Here is a 23,534-nt window from a genome sequence, read left to right as displayed (position 1 = left end):
TCTTCTATCATGGCAATCAATATTTTCTCATCTACTTCAATACTGTTTCAGTTACTGGTTCTATGATTAAACATGCAATACCATACTTAGGATGCCTAAATAAGGGCCAGATGATCTGAGAAGAAACTTGATATATTGATGGAATACCATATCAGATAACAAATATTTCAAATATAGCACCACAGAGATATGACTCTCTTAATTGATAGGTGAAACTTTATATAAGCCCAAGATCTGATGCAAGAAATTTCCCTGTTATATAGTCTAGTCTCACCTTTCTTTGCCTGTCTGGCAAAAAATGATGTTGTTTTATTTTTGTTTAATTTTTTTCCTTTATTATTTCATTATTTTCTGAGAACCGTAGTCTCCTTGCCAACTCAAATAAGCCTTATTGTGCCTTAATTCAAGAAAGTTTCACATCAAAACTGGATAAGGCCCAACAGAGAAAATAAGAATAGTAGGTCTGGTTGATACTCTCCTAACAGATAGATTTACCTTGAATATTTAAAGTGGTGGAAGCAGATTTTCATTTTCCAATTTTCCTATTTTCCCTGAATAGATTGGCATAAACTTCATGAATTCATATTACGATTCTGAGCTGGTGGAATCAGATTTTTATGAGCTCAGAATAGAAGCCTCACAATAATACAGGTAGTTCTTGATTTATAACCATTTATTTAGTCACTATTCAAAGTTACCACAGCACTGAAAAAACTGACTTACAATGGGTCCTCACACTTATAACCATCATAGCATCCCACAGTCATGTGAACATTAAGTACTTATGATGATTGCAGAGTGCCAGGGTCATGTAATTGCTTTATGACCTTTGCAGCTGGCTTCCAACATTCAAAGTCACTGGGGGAACCTGCATCCACTTAATATCTGTGTGATTCACTTAACAACTGCAATGATTTGATTAACAAAAGTGGCAAAAAGGGTCATAAAAGGGGTGTTGTCTTACCTGAACGTCTTTTCTCAGCATAATGTTGTAGAATCCACTGGTGGGTAATCTCAGCCTTCCTGCTCAGATGAGACTAAGTCAGAACTTTAGCCACACCTCTCTCTGGGTGTGTCCTCCAGTTATTGACGAGGTGAAGCATCCATGACGAAGTCTGACGCAATGGCTCCAAATATCATGACACCTGCCTAGACTGCCTTAAAGGGGGTGTGTGGATTCTACATCATCATGCTGAGAAAAGGCGTTCAGGTAAGACAACGCCCCTTCTCCAGCATGATGAATGTAGAATCCATCGATGGGACATACCAAAGCCGCCCATGTCCCTACGGGGAGGGAAAAGTCTAGGCTTGTGTCCCCTGAGAAGAAACTACTTGCTGTAGAACCCTCCTACCAAACGAGGCATCCGCCGCTGCAAACCTATCAATCTTGTAATGTTTTACAAATGAAGAAGGGGAAGACCAGGTCGCTGCCCTACAGATCTACTCGACCGATGCCTGGGTGGACCAGGCTGCTGATGCAGCCGCACTGTGCATCAAGTGAGCAGTGATGTGTGTAGGAACTGGAAGTGACTGAGAAAGACAGGCTCGAGCAATGCATGCTCTAATCCATCTACCAATGGTCAAAGAGGATACTTTCTGGCTCATGGCAGAGGGCTGAAAGGACACGAACAATGCCTCCGACTTGTGAAAGGCTGAGGTCCGCTTCACATAATGAAGCAGAGCCCTGCGCACATCTAACTTAGGCCACTGTCTCTCCAGACGATGTGACGGATTATGACAAAAATCTGGAAGAACCAGGTCCTACGACCTATGAAACCAGGTATTGACTTTTGGAATAAAGGAGAGGTCCAATCGAAGGACCACCCTATCCTCAAAAAAGGTACACAAATCACTCCGAACTGAAAGTCGACCAATTCCAAAATCCTCCTAGCCAATGTGATAGCCACTAAGAATGCCACTTTCAAAGAAAGAAAATGAAGTGAGCAAGACCTAAGGGGCTCGAACAGTGGAGAAGTCAGGGCTTGTAACATCCTAGGTAAGTCCCAAGATGGATAACGATGCACTGCAGGTGGTCTAGCGTTAACCGCCCCTTTCAGAAAAGCACTAACTGCCGGCTGTTGCAACAAAGGAACCAGGTTGTCGCAGGTAAGGACTGTTGATAGGGCCACAACCTGCCTGCGGATGGTGCTAGGTGATAAACCCTTATTGATACCTTCCAAAAGATATTCCAATATATTAGGAATGGTGATTGATAACGGCCGGAGATGCTGCTTAGCACACCACATGCAAAAGTTCTTCCATGTGGCGTCATAAATCCTGTTAGTCAAGGGGCGCCTTGAGGCTTGGATCATCAAGATCACCCCTGACGAATAGGATTGTCTAGCTAAACTTTCCCGCTCAAATGCCAGGCAGCCAACTGGAGCCACTGTGGATCTGGATGATGAAGATTCCCTTGGCTGAGAGCAACTCTGTCCGGGGGAATCCTCCACGGTGGCGAGAGCGATAGATCCACAAGGTCGGCAAACCACGGATGCCTGGGCCAATGTGGAGCAATTAAGATTATCTCTGTCCGTTCCTGAATCAGTTTGCGAATGGTTGCCTGTATCAATGGAAGGGGAGGGAAGGCATAAAGCAGTCCCCCCGGCCACTCACACCAGAGAGCATCTGTTCCCTCCGCCTCCCATGCTGGGAACCTGGTGAAGAACCCGGGGAGTTAGGAGTTTATCGGGGAGGCAAAACGATCCAGTTGTGGATGACCAAATCTGATTGAGATCTCCCTGAACAGTGCCGGGTCCAGACGCCACTCCGAGTGGTCGACTGTGACCCTGCTCAGAGAATCTGCTTGTCGATTTGCGTCCCCCGATGTGTTCCACCCTGATGGAACCCAGATTGGACTCTGCCCACAGACCCAGATCCAAGGTCTCCAGCATGAGTGACCATGACTGGGTCCCTCCCTGCTTGTTGACATGAGCCTTGGCTCCACGTTGTCTGTCAGAATCAGGACGTGTTGTCCCGCCACTATGGAGGAAAACTAACAGAGTGCCAAGTGTATGGCTCTGAGTTTGAGCCAATTGATGTTGTGAACTAAATCCGCCCGGGACCACTGACCCTGTGCCAGATGAGTCTGTAGATGGGCACCCCAACCGAACAGACTGGCGTCTGTGGTCAAGGTGAGCCTGAGAGGTTCCTTGAAGAGGGTCCCCTTGGTCATTGCGGAGGAAGCCCACCACAGAAGAGATAACAGGGTGTGGTGAGGAACCCTCACCCTCCTTGTGGATGAACTGAGGCTTCGTTTCTGGAAGGGGAGGAGAAACCACTGAAGGTTTCTGGAGTGAAGTCTGGCCTACGGACTGATCCCCATGCAAGAAACCATCTTTCCCAGCAGTTAAGACAGCTGGATCAGAGGAACTACCTTCTCTCTCCGAATCTGGTGGACAAGCTTCCGGATGCTGATCCGGCGCTCCTATGAAAGATAAACCTTGCAAAGATCTGAATCTATTAACGCCCCTAGATGAAGGAGACACTTTGTGGGAATTGTGTGGCTTTTCTTGAAATTCATGGAAAACCCGTGATCCTGAAGTGTATTGATCGTGATTTCCAGATCTGACTGAGCCGACCTGAAAGAACTGGATTGGACAAGAATATCATCCAGATAGCATTGTACGCGCACCAGTATCATCCTGAGGTGGGCCGCCAGTACTGCCAAAATTTTTGTAAAGACCCTTGGAGCTGAAGAGAGACCAAAGGGAAGAACCCTGTATTGGTAATGCCGATGCGCGTAACAAAACCGAAGGAATCTGCGGTGTTCCGGGAGGATTGGGATGTGCAAGTATGCTTCTGTCAGATCTATGGAGGAAAAGAAATCTCCTTCCCTGATGATGGCCAGAGTGGACTTTAGGGATTGCATCTTGAACCTCCTGTAGGTCAAGAAATAATTCAGGCCCTTTAAGTCCAGTATAGCCCTCCATCCCCCCGAGGTTTTGGGTACCATGAACAGAATAGAGTAAAATCCCTCTCCCTTCTGCTTCTGAGGTACCAGTTCTATGGCCCTGATTTCTATCAAATGGGAGATGGCCGTGGCTACCAATTCTGCCTTGGTTCTGTTTCTGGATACGGGACACTGTATGAAACAGTCTGGAGGATTTGAGAAGAACTCTAGAGCGAGACCGTGTTTTATGGTCTCTCTGACCCAAGAGTCAGTGGTGGTAACCTCCCAAATGTTACTGAACAGCGACAAGCGACTGCCTATGGGAGAGTTCTCTTTGACGTCACTTGGTCTGTCTGTAAGGATGCCCTTGGCTCCAGTGTTCTGGTGGTCCTGTTGATGATCCTGTCTAGGAGGAAAGGATCGTGAGCCTCTGGGCCAATCTCAGGACTGCCCAGCCTGAAAGGGCTGCCTCCACTCCCAGGAACCACTGGGATGGAAAGACTGTCTGCGAAAATCCTGCTGGGGCCGCCTACCCAATTTTTTGGAAGGGTGTGTCAGAATCTTACGTTTGTCTTTGCCCTCAATTATATGCGGTTTGAGGACCGGGCTGAATAAATGTGTACCACTGTACGCGGCAGTCGACAGGCGCCACTTAGACTTTAAGTCAGTCTGCCACTGCTTCAGCCACAGTAGCCTGCGAGAGGCAACAGTGGCTGCAATAGATCTAGCGGAGTATCTGGCCAAATGAAGAGAAGCATCTGCTATATATTCAGACGCTGCCACTAACTTCCCCAGTGTCTGGTGTGTGCACACCTGGTCAGGAGGAACGAGCGCCTGGAGTTCATGGAGCCACATGATTGATGCCCTTGCAAAAAAGGAAGATGAAGTCGCCGCCTTAATCGCCCATGCCGAGGCCTGGTGAGCTCGGCAGAGGCAGAACTCAAACTTCTCATCCTCTGCCTTCAGAGCCTCTGCTATATCCCCTGGAATTGTGGATGTGGAAAATAAAGAAGTTAGTGGAGTGTCCACCATAGGCACTTCCAAAAGGGAAGAAAATGAAGAAGAAACATTGAAAAGTTTCTTTTCTGTGCTAGTAGCAGAAGGTAAAGTGGCCAGAGAGGACCACTGTTTCTCCACTATAGTACGAAAGACATTCGGGCAAGGGATTTGTTTCCCCTCCACTACCTGTTCTGCAAACAAAGGATTGGACTCCTGGCTAGTGGAGGTGGAAGGTTTATCCTCCTGTGCCGAAGTGAAGTTGGCTGTAGTACAGGCCTTCATAAGTAATGACCTGAAAAGGGAAGGATCAAATAGACCAGAGGTTGGTGCTTGTTCTGGCGCTTCCTCCTCCTCCTCTGACATGGGCATGTCAGCTATCTCCAGGTCCACAGACCTCTCCTCACCTAATTGAGAGGAAGGCTCGGAGATACCGGAACCGGGAACCGTAGCACGTCCCATTTGAGAAGGAGGCATGGATGGAGGTGGTGGTGGCTGCAAGGGCCATTGACTCCTAGAGGATGACATAAATTGTGTAAAAGCATGGTGCATAAATGCCTGGAACTGGTCTGACCATATATCCTGTTGGTCCATAGAACGAACCCCAGCTGCAGTGGTAGTATACGTGGCTTCAGGACCTTGTTGTGTAATAGAAGATGAGGAGCAAGGGGGACCAACCTGTTCAGTTTCCCCCTGAGGAGACCATGCCCTAGGGGCCTCATGGGAAGGCGCATATGGAGGCTCAAATGGAGAACAGTCCAATGGAACGGGGGGGGGGACCACATCAACTTCACTGGAGATGAGCCTTTGAGCTTTGGAGAATTCCCTCTCCAGCGCCTGATGTCTCCTCGAGGCCTCTCGCTCGGCTGCCTTGGAGGGCTCCTGGTGGAGCCTTTTTCTTTCCCCCCGCTTCCAAATCAGATGATCTGCGCTTTGCTTGTGTGTGGGGAATATCAGAGCCCTATGATGCCTGGGGCGAGGCACTGTCTGCCATTGCAGTCTGGATATTCTGGGTAGGAGATATCCAGAAATGGGGGGAACCCAAACACGCAGATCTGGTTGTCAGAGAGGGAAAATGACTCGTGCTCTGAACAACAACAATGGCAAACAGCCAGACAGTTCACTAGAACTATCTGTCTAGGCCTTGTGGCACAGTGCCACAAACTAATGGAACAGGTGGATTCTAATATAAATTCTCCCTCGCTAACTTAACACACGTAATGAAAGGAATGTAACCTGAGCTTCAATGAGTAGTTAGATCAAATAATATAAATGCAATATAATGATCAACCACATGATTGGTCTTGATAACGCACAGAATTGTCCTGAATAGCATTAAATACTTCCCCCCGGTAGAGGCCTGACACAGCAGGCTCAGGAGACGAATAATGTAGGCCCAATTATACTCTGAGAACACGAGGTTCCTACAAAATGGCGTCCGTGCCTAAAAGCGCATTTAAAATGGCGTCCGCACCTAAACAAGTGGTCAAAATAGTGGCCACACCTGTGCAGTCCCTCTTAAAATTGGCGGCCATGCCGAGAACTGCAAAGAGAAGGCTACTAACCTCCTGGAAGGGAAGGGCTTTAAGGGATCTCCCAATATATTTAAAGTCCTCTTTACCCCGTTCGTCAAAAACATTTGCTGTTAAGTCGCGCAGCCTCTGCTGCGATCCAAAATTCGCCTGCTTCCGTGGCATCAACAACAATTCGAAAGGGAAGCCCTCCGGTCTGCCCGAGCTCCGAGGAAACTCCTAGTCGCCGCAAGCCAGCTATTCTGCTGATCCACGCTCCCGCTGATCAGCTGGATCGGAGCTAAAAGCCCCACTCCAGATCGGCCTGTAGTCTGCTGCACAGGAGCCTGTTAGGCTCGTTGAAGCCTAAAAGGCCTGAGCAATAGACCAATACAATTGCCAATTTGAATCCAAATTTCAATAAAGAATAAATGACGATAATTAAGATATTTTTGAATGTAAATAAAATCCAATTAGTGAATCAATCAAATTAATTAACCTAGTCTAACTGAGAAGCCAGCAGAGTTGCATCCTACTGAGGTGAGACTAAGTCAATAACTGGAGGACACATCCAGAGGGAGGCGTGGCTAAAGTTCTGACTTAGTCTCATCTGAGTAGGAAGGCTGAGATTACCCAGCGGTGGATTTTACATTCATCATGCTGGAGAATAGGATGTGACTCACTTAACAATTGCCTTGCTTAATAATGGAAATTCTTGTCTCAGTTGTGATTGTAATTCGAGAACTACCTATAGAGCAGAGTAGGTCAGTGATGCTAAAGGCTTCTGGGTCATATTTATTCAGTGGTCAAAGTAATAAGGAGAGTCAATTGCAGCCTAGGGCATTTTTTAGTGCTTGTTGGGTTTACCTCTCTTTCTCTCTTCCTGTGTCCATGTTGCTTTGTTTCTGCTTTCTATTGTTCCTCACCAACTGACAGGAGTTTCCTGAGATTAGAGAACTTCATAGGGCTGAAGCTCCACATTGCATACAAACTACAATTGTGTTGTATATATGCATAGAATATTTACTCACCAAGTAATGCTGCCATTTCATAGGCTTTCCTCTGCTCAATGGTCTCATAGTTAAGAGCTTCAAAGAATATATCCAGTACAAGTATATTCTCCCTAAGGAAAGAAAACAGGCAGCCAGGAGGACATCAAGAGGAAGCAATTCATTCCTTGAGAGTAAGTAAGAACATGCAAGCTCCAGTGCTGTTGGACTATGATTTCCATTGTACCAAACCACTGATAATGTTAGTTGCGGTTATAATTCAAATGGTACTAAGGGTCCCATATATCCCATTCCTCTCTTATAGTTTCTTGATAACAGAATATTCACTCTTGTCTTATCTACCATTTTTCCCTGAATACTTGTTCCAAATGTGCAGGTGATTAAGAATAAAAGCTGCTTGTAGACAACCCTGATTCCCTTGGAGACTGGGAAGAAGAAAGATGCCACAAAGTCCCGGTAAACAATAGGCATGCCTTACTAGGTTTGATCTCCCTTCTCAAAACTGGCACTTTCCAGATACGCTGGTTATAATTCACAGAATTCTTAAAATTACATCCTACCAAATTTGGAGTATACCAGCTTGGAGCAGATAGTCCATCTTTCTGTTTCCATAATAAACAATGATATGGAGGCAGGGCTTTAAGGCAATAATTCTTTGAAGATATTGCTATTCTCAACAATTGATAGTCAGGTGTAGACTCTAATGAACCTGGAGGGTCCATACTAATAATTTTACCGATGGTCTAGATGTACAGTTTGGAGATTTTGACTTGGCCATTTGTGCAAAGTTCCTTGGTTTCAAGAATATTGATTGCAAAAACAGCTTACTAGAACACAATAATTGATTGTAGGGACCAAACCCAAGATACAGTGTCCCGTAAAATCCTGACTTCCAATATATCTCTTCTGAACATTACAAGAACAGAATATTTGCATCTTTCATCAATCTAGTTTATTGATTGTTTTGATTGTGTACTTATTTCTGGATCTCCTGACCTTTAACTGGAGACTTTAGATTGTGTCTTCTATCTGTGTTTGATTAGGCCCTTGCCTCTAGCACTGAACCTTGTTTGATACTCTGGAAACCCTAAATTTTTACTGACTGGATTTCTAATTCCAGATCCAGTTGGGTGGCTTATTCAGTGGTCTTGGTAGCAAGTAACGCATAATTGTTCTGAAATTTGAAATCTAACCAATCTGGAAACTGATACCTGAGTGAATCTCAAATGAATGAATCCCAACTGATACTTGACAATAACCACCATATATTTTGTTATTACACAACTTCCCTTTGGGTTACATTACTTAATAAGATGATTATTCCACCCCTGTTTAACCAGGATTACGTACGAGATATATTTCTCTGACTTGTTAAACTTCTTCTCAAGGTATTTAGCTGAGGTCTTGCTGGGGATCTTAACCATGGACAGCTCCTTGTTGTAACGGGTCAAATTGCATGGGGTTTGGCACTCACAATAATCATTTCCCTTTTCACCGAGAAGCACTGTAAGGCAAAGTAAGAATCAGATGGGTCACTGGTAAAATTCAATCCCATGTAGATGGAAGAAGTACTTTTCTGACCTAGATGAAAGATTGAACTAGACCTGCATTATTTAACTTGGTGCCTTTCAGTTGTGGTTGACTATAATTCCCATGATCCTACCCAGGGAATATCCAGAGGGGTTATATATGCTCATGAAATGGAAGAATATGCTTTTGGAAAAGGCAGATTTATACCCACACAATAATAGCTAGGCCAGTGCCACTAGAATGTTTTATTTAACTCATGGCAGAGATAACTAGGACCCTATGTTCTCTTTTCTGTTCACCAAAGACATTCATTAAAGTTCTATTGTTAACAATCATAGCTAAAAAAAAAGCCACTGATGGGGGTAATCCATTATGAATTCTGTCCTCCTTTTAAAAAGTCTATTAACAGTCCAATTTATATGCTGTAGTGACAGTGAGTTTGCTGCCAGAAATAGCCTCTGCCTTCCCTGTTTTTTTTGCAGTAATATGTGGAAACTTGTTCTTAGATTATACTCCATGCTCAGCTATATGTAACTTTACACATGAAACAGAAATGTACAAATTGTTCCATGTGTAATACATATCAAACTCAAAAACAACAGATTTACATTCAAAATGCTAAATGCTGAGTTTGAAACAGTTGCCCTCATCATTCCAAATATGTGCCAAGCTGAAATTTGAAATAGCCCAAGCTAAAAGCACTCCATTTTGAGTTCAACATGCACTTATCCAAGGTCAAAGGAACAAAAGGAGTGATAAGCAGAACTGACCAGTGCCTAATCCTTTCTTTTCCTACCCCAGAAATCATCTGTCTTGTGGAACAAACCAGTACGTGAATAGAGATACCATAGGAGAATGAAGAATGAGGGAGATATGAATCTAAATAAATACCATATCAATACTGCAGCTGCCCAGAAGTGTTCACAAAGTTAAAATGTCAAAAATAAAATTTTGCTTTTGAATTCTGACTTGATGAGAATTCTTTACAGTACACATTTCTAATGAATTTCAAGGCAAAAATGTTCACCTCCTTAAATTAACTGAGGGAGAGAAACTGAATTTGGATGCTGCAAATTTAAACATGAACTTAGAATTTCATTCTTCCCAGTTTTTCCCAAGGGCCATCACAGGCAGAAATTGCAAGTTCTAGGAAAACAAGTTATATTGTGACTGAGTTATGTCATGTGCTATGGAAGGTTTGCATAAGCCAATCTACAAGGAGGCAGCTGATATTTGCTTGGTTGTGTGCAAGACACCCTCTATTTGTATGCAGAGGAATTTTCATTCTTATGTAACATATTCTGTAACAATATATTCTCAGTCTGAAATGTGATCTTTTTGAAATATCAGCCTAGATTAGAAGAAATAAGCAATCCTGATGGTAAGAAAATTCCTTCAGAACTTACCTAGTGCAGGCTCTGCACACTCCTTATACTGCTCCGGTGTACAAAATGGAGCATCCCCTGTATACATATATATATATAAAAAGGGGGTCATTTTTATTATAAGCTTAGAAATGATGGTTTTCTTTCTAAAATGCTTAGGAAAATCACTATCAGGTTTCAGTCACATATTGGCAAACAAAATTCCTAAGGGAAACATAGCAATTAGAGATCACATGGGTGGTGTTCCAGGGATGGATATTGCATTCCCTGATTTTTTTTCTTCCTCTGTTGGCTCTGTCACAATAATATAATGGAAGAAGATGGGTGCATATATCTCTTCTTGTTTTATTTCTCACAAGGATTGGAATCCTAACAGTCTACAACTGTTTGGTGAGTTTGCAGCATTCATGATTTGAATTAGGAAAGCATGAAGTTCACTCAGTCTGTCTGCAAAACTTAAGCTACCCTGTTTATAGAGATCTGGGAGATGTAGGTATGTATGAGTGTGAATATATGCATGAACGTGTGTGCAACTATTTTTATGCATCCATGCAGATGAACAGCCACAATTAACACCTATCTGAAATCAAAGACTATTGTTAGAAAAATAACTGCATCATTTCCTAAATGCTTATCTAACATAAATCCCATCAAATTCATTAGGCTTACTGTGGAAAAATGTTTTTGATTTTATTTTAAAAAATAAGATTTTAAAAACTGGACACTAGAGGAACTCAAAGATTACAATTAAAGGAGAAAAACATATGAACTCCATTATAGAATGGAACTAAATATTCTAACACTGGACATATTAAAGGATGTTTTTATTGTAAATCATGAGAATCACTTGCTTATGCGATGGGTGGTTATATAAAATAGATAAAACTTGATAAATTATATGAAATTAGATAACTGAGATAAAATTAGACAAATAAATATTTTTGAACAATGGTCTCAGAAATTAGTTTTAATAGTGCCAATAGAGACATCTGCCTCTCTGGAGATTGTGTCCAAAAGATGTTATGGAAGAAGAACAAATTCTACCTGACAAGATCAAGACTGAGAATGATGAGAAGAAAGATATTACACTGCACATAAAAATAGAAACCAGCCTATGTGTTAATAATTACAAGGGATATGCAAAATAAACCAAAAGAGAGACCTGGATAATTTTTCTATATTGGATTTGCAAAAGAGTTTTTAAAAATCTTGTGAAAAAGAACAAATGAACATTTTTTTTAAAAAAAATTCAAATTCTATGACATTATTTCAATGAACTAAAAATTAAGATTGTTAGACGTAAAAGGAAGGAATATAAAGTTGATTTAGTTGATCAAGATTTGTTGTTATTTCTGGTAACCTTTAATGGACTTTTGCTGACACCAAGATTGGAAAGGCAGTCTTTTATGGTCTTGTTTATAGATAAGAGAAAGGATATAGGAAGAGGAGATCATTTGTTGTATTTTAAAAGGAGGTGATCAGTTACTAAAATTGCTTATAATTGTTGTGGTGAAGGTGGATAATCACTTATACATTTCTCTTCTTTCTACTATAGTCTTCCTTTTTTATTTATCTTCCTATATTTTCCTTTTTTCTTTTCTGTATCTTCTACTTTTTCTTTTTATTCTTCGTTTTTTTAGTATGTATTAATTTTTTGATATTATAATTTATAATCTTTGAATAAAATTACTATTAAAATGAATTCATTAGGGCTTACCCTTAAGTATGTAGCTTAAAGCATGCAGATTTACACAAAAACAGTGCTTTTGCCTCTTTATCTCTAAAAACAAATAAAATGAAGGCAGGGAAAAGATTTGAAGTAAAAAATCAGACAGATATTTCTTAAGTTCTGTAATTATTGGGCATAGAAGCTCTTTATATCTAGCTTTAAAATTTTAAGAACAATTACCTTCAGATTGTTCTTAAAAGAAACAAACCTCTACTATTAATATACAAGTATTTTGAGGAACATAACATTATTAACAGTAGAAACCACCTCTCAGTGATCAAGGTTTGAATTCTTTGTGCTGCGTGCTAGAGAGCATCTGATGGTTATTGAAAATAGCCCTTATAGCGATAACCTGAATATGAAGCTTACTAATTCAAAGATTGAAGGGTGGATACAAGCCAAACCACAATTATCTCTAGAGCCATTGATCCCCAGATACGTTAGAGGGTTCAAAGATAGTTTCAACATGCATTCTGTGTTTTGGCAGAACTCATTTCAAAAGACTTACCTGGCATGTGAACCATTTTGCAATTGCAATTCTCTACCACGTAGCGGGTCTCACAACTGATCCTGCATGCAGTGATGCTATAGATGGGGAAAAATTCCAGGCCAAAATCTGATGAGTGGCACTCACCCCATGGAGGTGGAAGGTATGTCAGCTGTAAGAAAAAGGCAGAGATTCGAATCAACCAGTGGCAAATAATGGCATTTATTCCTAACCATAAGAATTCTAAACACTCAGAATTCAGTAAAGGTACAGTACTGAATTTCTCTGGGTGATGTTAAAAAAATGCTGACAAAAAGAGAATTAAAAATAATAGTAAAAGACACTGATGTTTAAAAAAGCCAATCATAACGATAAAAACAACATAGATAGTATGGCTCTTTCTTTTCTGGCCACTTCCCCTGATTTGGGGTATGCACGGGTAATGTTTCTCAAACTTTTTGTAATTGTGGACATTCTAAGAAATACAATTCTGTCTATGTTTTTGCTATTAGGAGTATGGGAACTTGCATTTTTGGAGAGAAGGGTCATGAGTAAGGTCACATTTATGTAGATCTGGCTTCCTCCCTTTTAAAAATTGTTTTTAAATTAATTTTTTGTATCTCAATTACAAATCTTTTAGTATCAACTGAATTATTTTATGTATCCCATCCCATAACAAAATTTCTGTAAACTGGTTGGTCAAAGTTCCCCAGCAGAAATCTCTAGGTATTAAGGAGCTCAGAGAAAGTTCACTTTATTATCTTTATTCTTCCTAACAAAAAGAAAATTAAAAATAAATGATGTAAAGAGAGTCAGGACTATGCTGGTCTGCTAGAAAGACAACTCTTCTGACACTGAAGAGAACAGGATCCAATCTAGTGTGGGGAAAGGAGCTGGAAAAAGTAAGATGGAGCTTGAGAATGGCTTGGATACAGAAGAAATTAAGGGGGGGAAAACCAATGCATCACTGGGGAAAAAGCATTTGGACAGCTGTTTGGAATACCCCCAAATACTCCATTTTAAGCCCCCATTCCAACCTGTCATGACACAAACCCAGGTGTAGATTATCTTCCTACTGTCCCCCCAAAATGATAGAACATAAGAAGAAAACAGAAATCAGCTTTCTTAGCATGGGGGGAAAGCAGAAATGCACATATACAGTAGTAGCCAAAATTGTGGAAACCTTTTGGGAAAAGTATACATTTGAGGTTTGATGACTAATAACACCACTTTTTTTGGAGTAGTACCATAAAATTATATATCAATGGAAAAATAATTTAATCAAGAATGTAATGCAATAATTTTTATTAAGGATTTGCTATTAGAATAGCAGTTATAAGGAAGAGAAGTGAAACACATAGAAAAAAATGAGATATACAAAAATTACCACCATAGAAAAACAAGATATACAAAAATTATCAAGATGTCAGTTAATACTTAGTTGGGTAACCTTTAGTATGAATTACAGCCTTACAACGTCTTCTCATGGAGTGAACCAAGTCCTTTAGTTCTGCAGCTGTTATAATGTGAAATCAAGATTGAATGATTGCTTCTATTAACTGGGTTTTATTGCTGGGTCACTTCTTTAGTCGGCTCCATAGATTTTCAGTTGGGTTAAGATCTGGGTTATTCCCAGGCCATTCCAACAGTGGAATATGATTATCTTGAAACCACTTTTTGCACACAGTAGCAACATGACATGGAGCTGAATCCTGTTGAAATATAAATGCTTCATTGTCTTGGAAAAGATCATGTGCAGAAGGCTTCAGTTTGGGCTCAAGTATTTCATTAATGTATTTTTGGCCATTTATATTCCCATTAATCACACAAATTCTGCCCACCCCTTTTGATGTCATACAACCCCAGATCATAAGACTGACTGGGTATTTCATGGTACATGTAATGCAATCAGGATGCAAATCTTCTCTGATTCTTCGTATTTTATGCCATCACTACCAAACAGGGAGATCTTTGTCTCATCACTCCAAATAACACTGTCCCATTGTTCCTCTGTCCAGATAACATGGGTTTTAGCCCAGTTTAGTCTTTTCAACCTTTGTTTGAGAGATAAAAGTGGCTTTTTTCATAGAATTCTAGATTTTAGGCCAAATTCCTGCAGTCTGTGCCAAACAGTCTTTGCACTCAATTTCACATTGCATTGCGCCATGTCATCTTGTATACATCCAGATGATTTTCTTCTGTCACGTAGATACAGTCTCTTAATTCTTCTATCATCACTTGCTGTTGTGCACCTTTTCCTGCCTTTACCAGTGTGATTTTGTAGTGACTGAGTCTCCTTATACTTCTTCAAAAACTTAGAAATGCCACCTTTGGTTAAGTTTCCACCAATTTTTATTCTAATTTCTTTATAACTGTAGCCTTGCTCACTTAATAATACTATTTTACATCGCTTTCTGGATGACCAGTCAACTCTTTGCACTATTACTTTAATTTTATTATATTTTACAAGCTCACTAAATGAAAGTACACAAAAAAACCCAACCAACTTGATAGTGGTCACATAACACATTGACAAATGTCTTCCTCTCAGCTTCAATACATGACATCAATAACTGAATCCTACTGTGATCTGATTGGCTCATTGCCAAAACAAGATGACACCTGATTGGCTCTCTAAACACTCATGCTCATTGGCTAAAAGCAGATGAAGGAAAGCTACCTGATATCAAACTAAGCAAGTTGTGCTTCCTTTTTCGGGTTATTTGGCTATAACCTTTTATAGAACACAGATAATTGAACAAACTTTGTTGTATTACATTCTTGATTAAATTATCTTTCCACTGCTATATAATTTTATGGTATTACTCCAAAAAAGTGATGTTATTAGCCATCAAACCTCAAATGTACACTTTTCCCAAAAGATTTCCACAATTTTGGCCACTACTGTACATAGAGACAGCATATAAGTATCTACCCCTGATTATACTCTCACAGATACACATACATGTGTACACATACACAGAGAGAGGTCTGCAAAGCAGTGGCCAGAAAAGTGCAAGATGATGATATAAGCCCCACCATCCCCAGGGACAGTCTGTTAACTGGAATATTGTTTGTATCTCATTTTGCTTCCACCTGTGTCTGGATGCAGCTCTGTTTGCACATATCCCGATTAATCCCTGGGGAGAAAGTTGTACATACAAATGCAGAAACTTAATAAGTTACTTCAGTGGATTGAAGTCACACCCTGCTTGTTTCCCCTGTCATGGTAAATAAGTGGAATTCACGTGAAAGGACTCAGGATTCTAGCAATCTCAAAAATATACTAGAATCATAAGGTTGGAAGGGCTTTGGAAGTCTTCTAAACCAGAGGTCCCCAACCCCTGGTCTGTGGACTGGTACAGGGCCATGGCAGGCCAGCAACTGGTCCACACAAACAAGTAAAACCCCATCCGTGGGATTCAGGCAGCACACAAAACCACGCCCCTTCCTGTCTGCAGAAAAAACTCTCTCCACGTAACTGGTCCCTGGTGCCCAAAAGGTTGGGGACCTCTGTTCTAGACCAATGATATCAGATTTGGAGTAGGGATGAAGGAGAAACTAGAAAAAGAAATATCAAATTCAAAAAATGGGCCAAGGGCTACTGGGAAATTTAATCAGATCATCCCTAAAGTAGAGGCAGTTGAGTGGCAGTAAGAAAATTAATGACCATTTCTTTCTAAATCCTTTTCCTTTCTGGTTAAATGATCCTGAATGAATACATGCAACCTATCTCTGGTGCACACATACACAAAACCTCAAAGATCAATACTAGAAAAGAACACAGACATATGCAATGCATTATTGCATTAGACAAAAGGCAATGCAATCACCTCCTATGGACATTGTTATGAAAGATTTGGAAAAAAAGTGCTAGAAGCCATGTCTGCATATTTTCCCTACCTTGTTAGCTATTTATTACTGTATTTCATTTTTGCATTTTTTTTTTAAAAAGGTTACTTGGCCAGGAACATAGTTTCACTTATTAGTACAGCACATGTAAACTCCAACTTGGTAATTATACTAATTCACTATTGATAGCTTAATAATGCCATAACTTAATCATACTGGCCATTTTCCACACAGACATATCTTACTTTAGAATAGCTGCACAATTTCAAGAGCAGGACTATATATAATATATTGAAATAAATCTTATCGTAGGACTGTTTCCAATTAGGATAGTTCATAGTATTATCACTATAAACTGAGCTTAAAAAAATACTTGCTAGTAACCATGATAGGTCCAAAAATCTCCTAAATTTACACAATTGTAGGTCACTCCAGAATAGAACAAATCCCATTCAGTCACAGAAATGAGCATCCCAGAGAACATTTTATTTATTACAATAAACAAAGAAAGGAAAGAAGACAAAAGAAAAATAATCTATAAAGGCATAAACATCTCATATGCAAATCAAAGCCACTCTTAAATGTCTATTCTATTATATAATTAAATTATTAATATTTAGTTCACTTGTCGTGGAAAATAAGTTGGAAATGAAATTTTTAATCAGCATATGTATCTCCCAGTTGGGATTCCCAATCCTAAAACACTTGACTATAGAAAGAGAAGTAAATTCTTCACTCCACTGGGCAATTGATGCAAATCGGCATCTTCCAAATCCTGTACCATTAATTATTTTCCAATCATAAAAATGCACAATATCCATTTTCACTGACCTCTTAGCTTCCAAATCACTGGTATATATTTTAATGAAACATGAGATTACAAAAATCAGTGAGTTTTCTGGAACATAAGTAATATGTATAATAACTTTTCTCTGACAAGAAATAACTGCAGCACAAGATCACATTAAATGAGCCAATGTGGCATTGTAAGTATCACATTTTCATAATTAGCTGAATCTATCAATTTTTTTTCTTGAAAAGATTTGCAATAGCCATTAAATAGTAATTTTTGTTAAATTAATCATTATTTTAAATTTGGAAGTCATATAAATGTGTCATAGAGATGACAAATGCTCTTGCACTGACATTTATGTACCGGACACCCTGATTCCATATTCTAAATTTAAAGTTAATAAAATGAAAAACAGCAACCTAAGGTAGTCCTAAAATCATTTTTATATATATATCTGAATTTCACACAAAAAAGTTTTCCTTCTGCCAATTTACCTTTCCTCTTCTTTTATGGTATACATGTTGAAGATTTCGAAACTCATCAATGACAAATGATTCCATAAAAGCCTCTATGTATTTATATATATTCTGGGAACTTCAATGATTCTCAGGGCAAATTTGAGTAGATTTGTTTTAAAAAGCTTGATTTCACTGGACAACAAAGATTTTGCTTCCTGAATACGTCTGGGTGTGTCTTATAGATTTTTGGCTGCTAATTATGAAAATTACCTGTAATTTAATCTATCAGGTACTATTTTATAGAAATTTTCTATTTTTATATAATGGCAATGTACACTCTTCAGTTGTTGTTGTTGTTGTTCAGTTCTAAGTTGTATCTGACTCCTCACAGTCCCATGGACCATAACAGGCCTCCACTATCTCCCAGAGTTGCCCAATTTCATGTTCATTGCATTGATGATACCATCTAACCATCTCATCTTCTGCTGTCTCCTTCTCCTTCTGCCTTCAATCTTTCCCAACATCAAAGAGTCCTCTCTTCTCATTAGTTAGTCAAAATATTTGCACTTCAGCTTCAGTATCTCTCCTTCCAAATAATAGTCAGGATTGGTCCATAGGATTTTGTTGGTCCACAGATCAAATACATCATCAATGAGAAGTGGTTTGAAGATTTGTTAGTAGGGCCAGAGAAAATTGCTTGGAAAACATTCAAGAATGTTGTTGAAAAATTTCTTGGCAATTACAAAGCACAAAACTGCATTCAACTGGTTGACAAATGTCTTATAAGACTATGAAGTACAACATGTCATTGAAGATTCATTTTCTGCATTCACACAGGAGGGTTTTTTTTCCTGAAAATCTAGGAACAATCAATAACAAACATGGTGAAAGGTTCCACCAGGACATTGACACAATGGAAACATGGTATCAGGACAATTGGAATCCATCAATGCTGGCTGACTGTTGTTGGACACTGCAGGAAGAGACATTAGATATTGAATATGAACAAAAATCAGCAACTAAACACTTGTAGTTCTGTTGAACTCATTCAGTATCTTGGAAAAATTATGTGATTTAATACATTATAGTCATTACAAGTTAATTTTATATTTCTCACAATTCCTACATGATACAGTCATTCTGAAATTACATTTGTGTTCAATTTGAAGGGATCTTTCATAATCACCAAAAGTTATTCAGGAAGCAAACTTCTGAAAAAAGTTGTTGTCCAGTGATTTATTTTCATGCAAAATATAACATACTATTAGCAATCTATTGTAAAGATCCTTAAATGGTAAAGATCCAAATCACCGGAGAGAGTATCACTAAATTCATCTGGGGAACTCCAGTTGCAGCTCTGCTAATCCCTTTAATAGTTATTGAAAGCCACACTTTTCTTTGGTTGTACTGGAACTTGGGAAACATTTCTCCTGGGGGGGGCACACACCACTGATAGCTTTAAAGCTGAACTTCTGTAAGCCAGTATTTAGCTAATTTGCCTTGTTTTTACATGATTTAAGTATTTTGTTTCAACTGTCTTTGTTCTACCTACTTTTGTATTCAAAGCTGCATACAGGAAGGAAATTATTGGTAGTAAAATGTGATACAGGCATAAATATTAACAATGATTTCAGCTGAAGAAATATGAATGTTCCTCCTCAACTTTAAAATCCAGATAGGTGGGGAAACAAATTCTGTGCCAAAGAAGTTGCATCTGGAATCCTTCACCTACTGGTTGCAAAAACTATACTGTGGGGAGCATGATATACCATCAGAGAAGTTCTTCTAGAGGACAGAATTATCAGTTTTTTTATGACAGGGACAAAATGCCATTGAAGGGCCTCCCTGTCTCATTTACATTCTTCTATCGAGATAATAGCACAGCATCTGCCACCATTTAGTCATCTGGAGAGGAGAGCAACACCCGTATGTTGCAGATACTATGATACTGGTGAATAAATATTCGTCAACCCTGATGACCTGGCGTCTGTTCCAGACTGGCTGCTGTGCAAATCTTTGAAGTTGTTTAAAGTGTGCTGCAATGTAGATGATGAGCTCGGCAATGATGGAATAAATACATATTTAATTTCAATGTTTCTCAGGAAGCCACCTCTGAGTTGGTCACATGGCCCTTGAGCTGGCCTAATGTCTGCAGGAAGGCAAAGCTTGAATACTTAATTGAGCCTTCCTGGGTGTGCCTTTGATTTGCAGAAGTGGCAAGAAGAAAGGCTTGCTTTGCTCTGAAAGAATGTTGTCAGGGCCACATTTGGGACTTGCAGTGAAACAGCAACCAGAACCTGAAATGTAATGCACATAAAATATTTAACTAGTGAGAGAGAAAAATGGGGTTCCTAGTATTTAGGCCAGTGTTTCTCAACATTGACAACTTGAAGCTGTGTGGACTTCAACTTCCTAAACCCTTTTGAAGTTCTCACATCTTGTCAAGTTGAGAAACACTGGTTCAGACTGATCCAGAGAGACCTTTCTTTGCTATCCAAAGCTCTGGAAGAGAAAATAGGATAGAAGAAGAATGATATTATTTATTTGGATCTGACCAATTTAAATATAATAATAATAATAATAATAATAATAATAATAATAATAATAATAATAATAATAGTACAACAGCATCTAGTTGAAAACAATCTCTTTCCACCTGAGCAGAAAGGAAACCGCCCCAATAGCAGAGGAACAAAAGATCAACTCCTAATAGACAAAATGATCTTGGAAAACTGCAAGAGAAGGAAGACCAACCTGAATGTGGCATGGATTGACTACAAAAAGGCATTTGACTCTCTGCCACATGACTGGATAATCAAGTGCCTAGAAATAACAGGAGTCAGTAGAAACATCAGAAAATTTGTGCAAAGATCGATGGCACAATGGAAGACACAGTTGCAGATCAATGGTGAGAGCTGGGAGAGGTTAATATCAAGAGAGGAATATTTCAAGGAGATTCATTGTCACCATTACTATTTGTTATTGCACTGTTTCCTCTGTCAACAATACTGAATAACTCAGGACATGGCTATCAAACATCAAAAACATCTGCCAGACTATCCCATCTCCTTTACATGGATGATCTGAAGCTGTATGGAAAAACATCATCTGAAATAGAATCGCTGCTCAACACTGTCCGTATATATAGCCAAGATATTGCAATGGAGTTTGGCTTGGACAAATGTGCCACACTTACTATCAAACAAGGAAAAATAGTGAAAACTGAAGGAATCAAGATGCCCCACGAAAATAACATTAAGAGTCTGGATGAGGAAGAATACTACAAATACTTGGGTATCCTTCAAGCTGACAACATCAAGCACACTGAAGTCAAGAAAAAGATTAGAGGTGAATACATCAAGAGAGTGAAGAAGATCTTAAAATCCAAACTCAATGGAGGAAATACCATAAAGGCAATCAACACCTGGGCAATCCCAGTCATTAGGTACACAGCTGGAATAGTGGACTGGACTCAAGCAGAACTAAAAGCAATGGATAGGCAGACCAGAAAAATAATGACAATGAATCATGCCCTTCATCCACGCAGTGACATTGATAGACTTTATCTACCAAGGCAAATAGGTGGGCGTGGAATGCTACAAGTACATCAGATGGTTGAAGAAGAAAAAATGGCTTTGGAAGAATATCTGAAGAACAATGATGAAGATGCACTGAAATTAGTATATCAGGAAGGCTTACTAACTACTGGAGAGACCAAACTGGCCTACAAGAAAGACCAAATGAAGAACAGAATAGAGGCATGGGAAGACAAAGCACTACATGGCCAATACATTAAAAAAATAGCTGGGAAAGCAGATAATAATAAAACCTGGCAATGGCTAAGAGCAGGAAAATTGAAGAAAGAGACCGAGGGACTAATTCTGGCTGCACAAGACCAAGCCTTAAGGACAAATGCATACAAAGTCAAAATTGAGAAGACAGCAACAGACAGTAAGTGCCGCCTATGCAAAGAAGCTGAAGAAACAGTGGACCACTTGGTAAGCTGTTGCAAGAAGATTGCACAGACTGATTACAAGCAGCGGCATGACAAAGTAGCAACAATGTGCATTGGAAGATCTGCAATAACAATAAAACCTGGCAATGGCTAAGAGCAGGAAAATTGAAGAAAGAGACCGAGGGACTAATTCTGGCTGCACAAGACCAAGCCTTAAGGACAAATGCATACAAAGTCAAAATTGAGAAGACAGCAACAGACAGTAAGTGCCGCCTATGCAAAGAAGCTGAAGAAACAGTGGACCACTTGGTAAGCTGTTGCAAGAAGATTGCACAAACTGATTACAAGCAGCGGCATGACAAAGTAGCAACAATGGTGCATTGGAAGATCTGCAAAAAATATCATTTGCCTGTAAGCAAAAACTGGTGGGATCATAAAATAGAGAAAGTCATAGAAAATGATAAAATTAAACTGCTCTGGGACTTCAGAATTCAAACAGACAAGCACCTGCAACATAACACCCCAGACTTAACAATTGTCGATAAGAAAGACAAAAAAGTCTGGATAGTGGACGTGGCAGTGCCTGGAGATAGCAGAATAGAAGAGAAAGAACTGGAGAAGATAACAAAATACAAAGACCTACAAATAGAAATAGAAAGACTGTGGCAAAAGCAAGCAAGGGTAGTACCAATAGTCATAGGCTCCTTGGGTGCAATCCCAAAACAACTGGAGCACCACTTGAACACCATTGGCATTGACAAATTCGCTATTAGTCAATTGCAAAAGGCGGCCTTATTAGGAACTGCTTCCATCCTGCGACGATATCTGTAATACCATCAAACATCCACATCTGCCTATCCCAGGTCCTGGGTAAGGACTCGATAGGTAGACAAAATGCCAAATCCAGTCTGAACATCTGGCTGACTGTGCGATGATCGATAATAGTACAACAGCATCTAGTTGAAAACAATCTCTTTCCACCTGAGCAGAAAGGAAACCGCCCCAATAGCAGAGGAACAAAAGATCAACTCCTAATAGACAAAATGATCTTGGAAAACTGCAAGAGAAGGAAGACCAACCTGAATGTGGCATGGATTGACTACAAAAAGGCATTTGACTCTCTGCCACATGATTGGATAATCAAGTGCCTAGAAATAACAGGAGTAAGTAGAAACATCAGAAAATTTGTGCAAAAATCGATGGCACAATGGAAGACACAGTTGCAGATCAATGGTGAAAAGCTGGGAGAGGTTAATATCAAGAGAGGAATATTTCAAGGAGATTCATTATCACCATTACTATTTGTTATTGCACTGTTTCCTCTGTCAACAATACTGAATAACTCAGGACATGGCTATCAAACATCAAAAACATCTGCTAGACTATCCCACCTCCTTTATATGGATGATCTGAAGCTGTATGGAAAAACATCATCTGAAATAGAATCGCTGCTCAACACTGTCCGTATATATAGCCAAGATATTGTAATGGAGTTTGGCTTGGACAAATGTGCCACACTTACTATCAAACAAGGAAAAATAGTGAAAACTGAAGGAATCAAGATGCCCCACGAAAATAACATTAAGAGTCTGGATGAGGAAGAATACTACAAATACTTGGGTATCCTTCAAGCTGACAACATCAAGCACACTGAAGTCAAGAAAAAGATTAGAGGTGAATACATCAAGAGAGTGAAGAAGATCTTAAAATCCAAACTCAATGGAGGAAATACCATAAAGGCAATCAACACCTGGGCAATCCCAGTCATTAGGTACACAGCTGGAATAGTGGACTGGACTCAAGCAGAACTAAAAGCAATGGATAGGCAGACCAGAAAAATAATGACAATGAATCATGCCCTTCATCCACGCAGTGACATTGATAGACTTTATCTACCAAGGCAAATAGGTGGGCGTGGAATGCTACAAGTACATCAGAT

The 23,534-nt window shown here is 39.7% G+C and overlaps 1 protein-coding gene across 3 annotated transcripts; it reads right to left on the bottom strand.

Moving 5' to 3' along the window:
* Window positions 1-1,307: 1,307 nt before the first annotated feature.
* On the bottom strand, window positions 1,308-14,141 carry LOC120318319 (acid-sensing ion channel 2-like). 3 transcript variants are annotated; one of them, XM_039365759.1, is made up of 7 exons: window positions 14,012-14,141; window positions 12,559-12,709; window positions 10,343-10,399; window positions 8,757-8,910; window positions 7,428-7,519; window positions 5,293-5,399; window positions 1,308-5,180 (listed from the first exon to the last, which is right to left on the bottom strand). In XM_039365759.1, exons 2-6 carry the CDS (start codon window positions 12,572-12,574, stop codon window positions 5,293-5,295), a joined length of 426 nt encoding a protein of 141 aa, XP_039221693.1. In that variant the 5' UTR covers window positions 12,575-12,709; window positions 14,012-14,141; the 3' UTR covers window positions 1,308-5,180. The 3 variants fall into 3 exon arrangements, with proteins under 3 accessions (XP_039221693.1, XP_039221692.1, XP_039221690.1); XM_039365758.1 differs by having other exon boundaries at window positions 1,308-5,399; XM_039365756.1 differs by lacking the exons at window positions 7,428-7,519; window positions 8,757-8,910; window positions 10,343-10,399; window positions 12,559-12,709; window positions 14,012-14,141 and having other exon boundaries at window positions 5,293-7,169.
* Window positions 14,142-23,534: the final 9,393 nt, after the last annotated feature.

Source organism: Crotalus tigris, unplaced genomic scaffold (genome assembly GCF_016545835.1).
Source record: "Crotalus tigris isolate CLP2741 ecotype Arizona unplaced genomic scaffold, ASM1654583v1 scf7180000020181.26664, whole genome shotgun sequence".
Classification (NCBI taxonomy): Eukaryota; Metazoa; Chordata; class Lepidosauria; order Squamata; family Viperidae; genus Crotalus; species Crotalus tigris.
This window is presented reverse-complemented; position numbering and strand designations above follow the sequence as displayed.

What these genes read in the sequence shown, in the direction of transcription:
- LOC120318319 (XM_039365756.1), bottom strand. Translation starts at nt 5,393, where the DNA reads ATGGCCCTTGCAGCCACCACCACCTCCATCCATGCCTCCTTCTCAAAT. An exon ending in CGAGCCTTCCTCTCAATTAG is followed by an intron (nt 5,181 to 5,292) that starts GTGAGGAGAGGT and finishes TTCCCTTTTCAG; the next exon opens with GTCATTACTTATGAAGGCCT.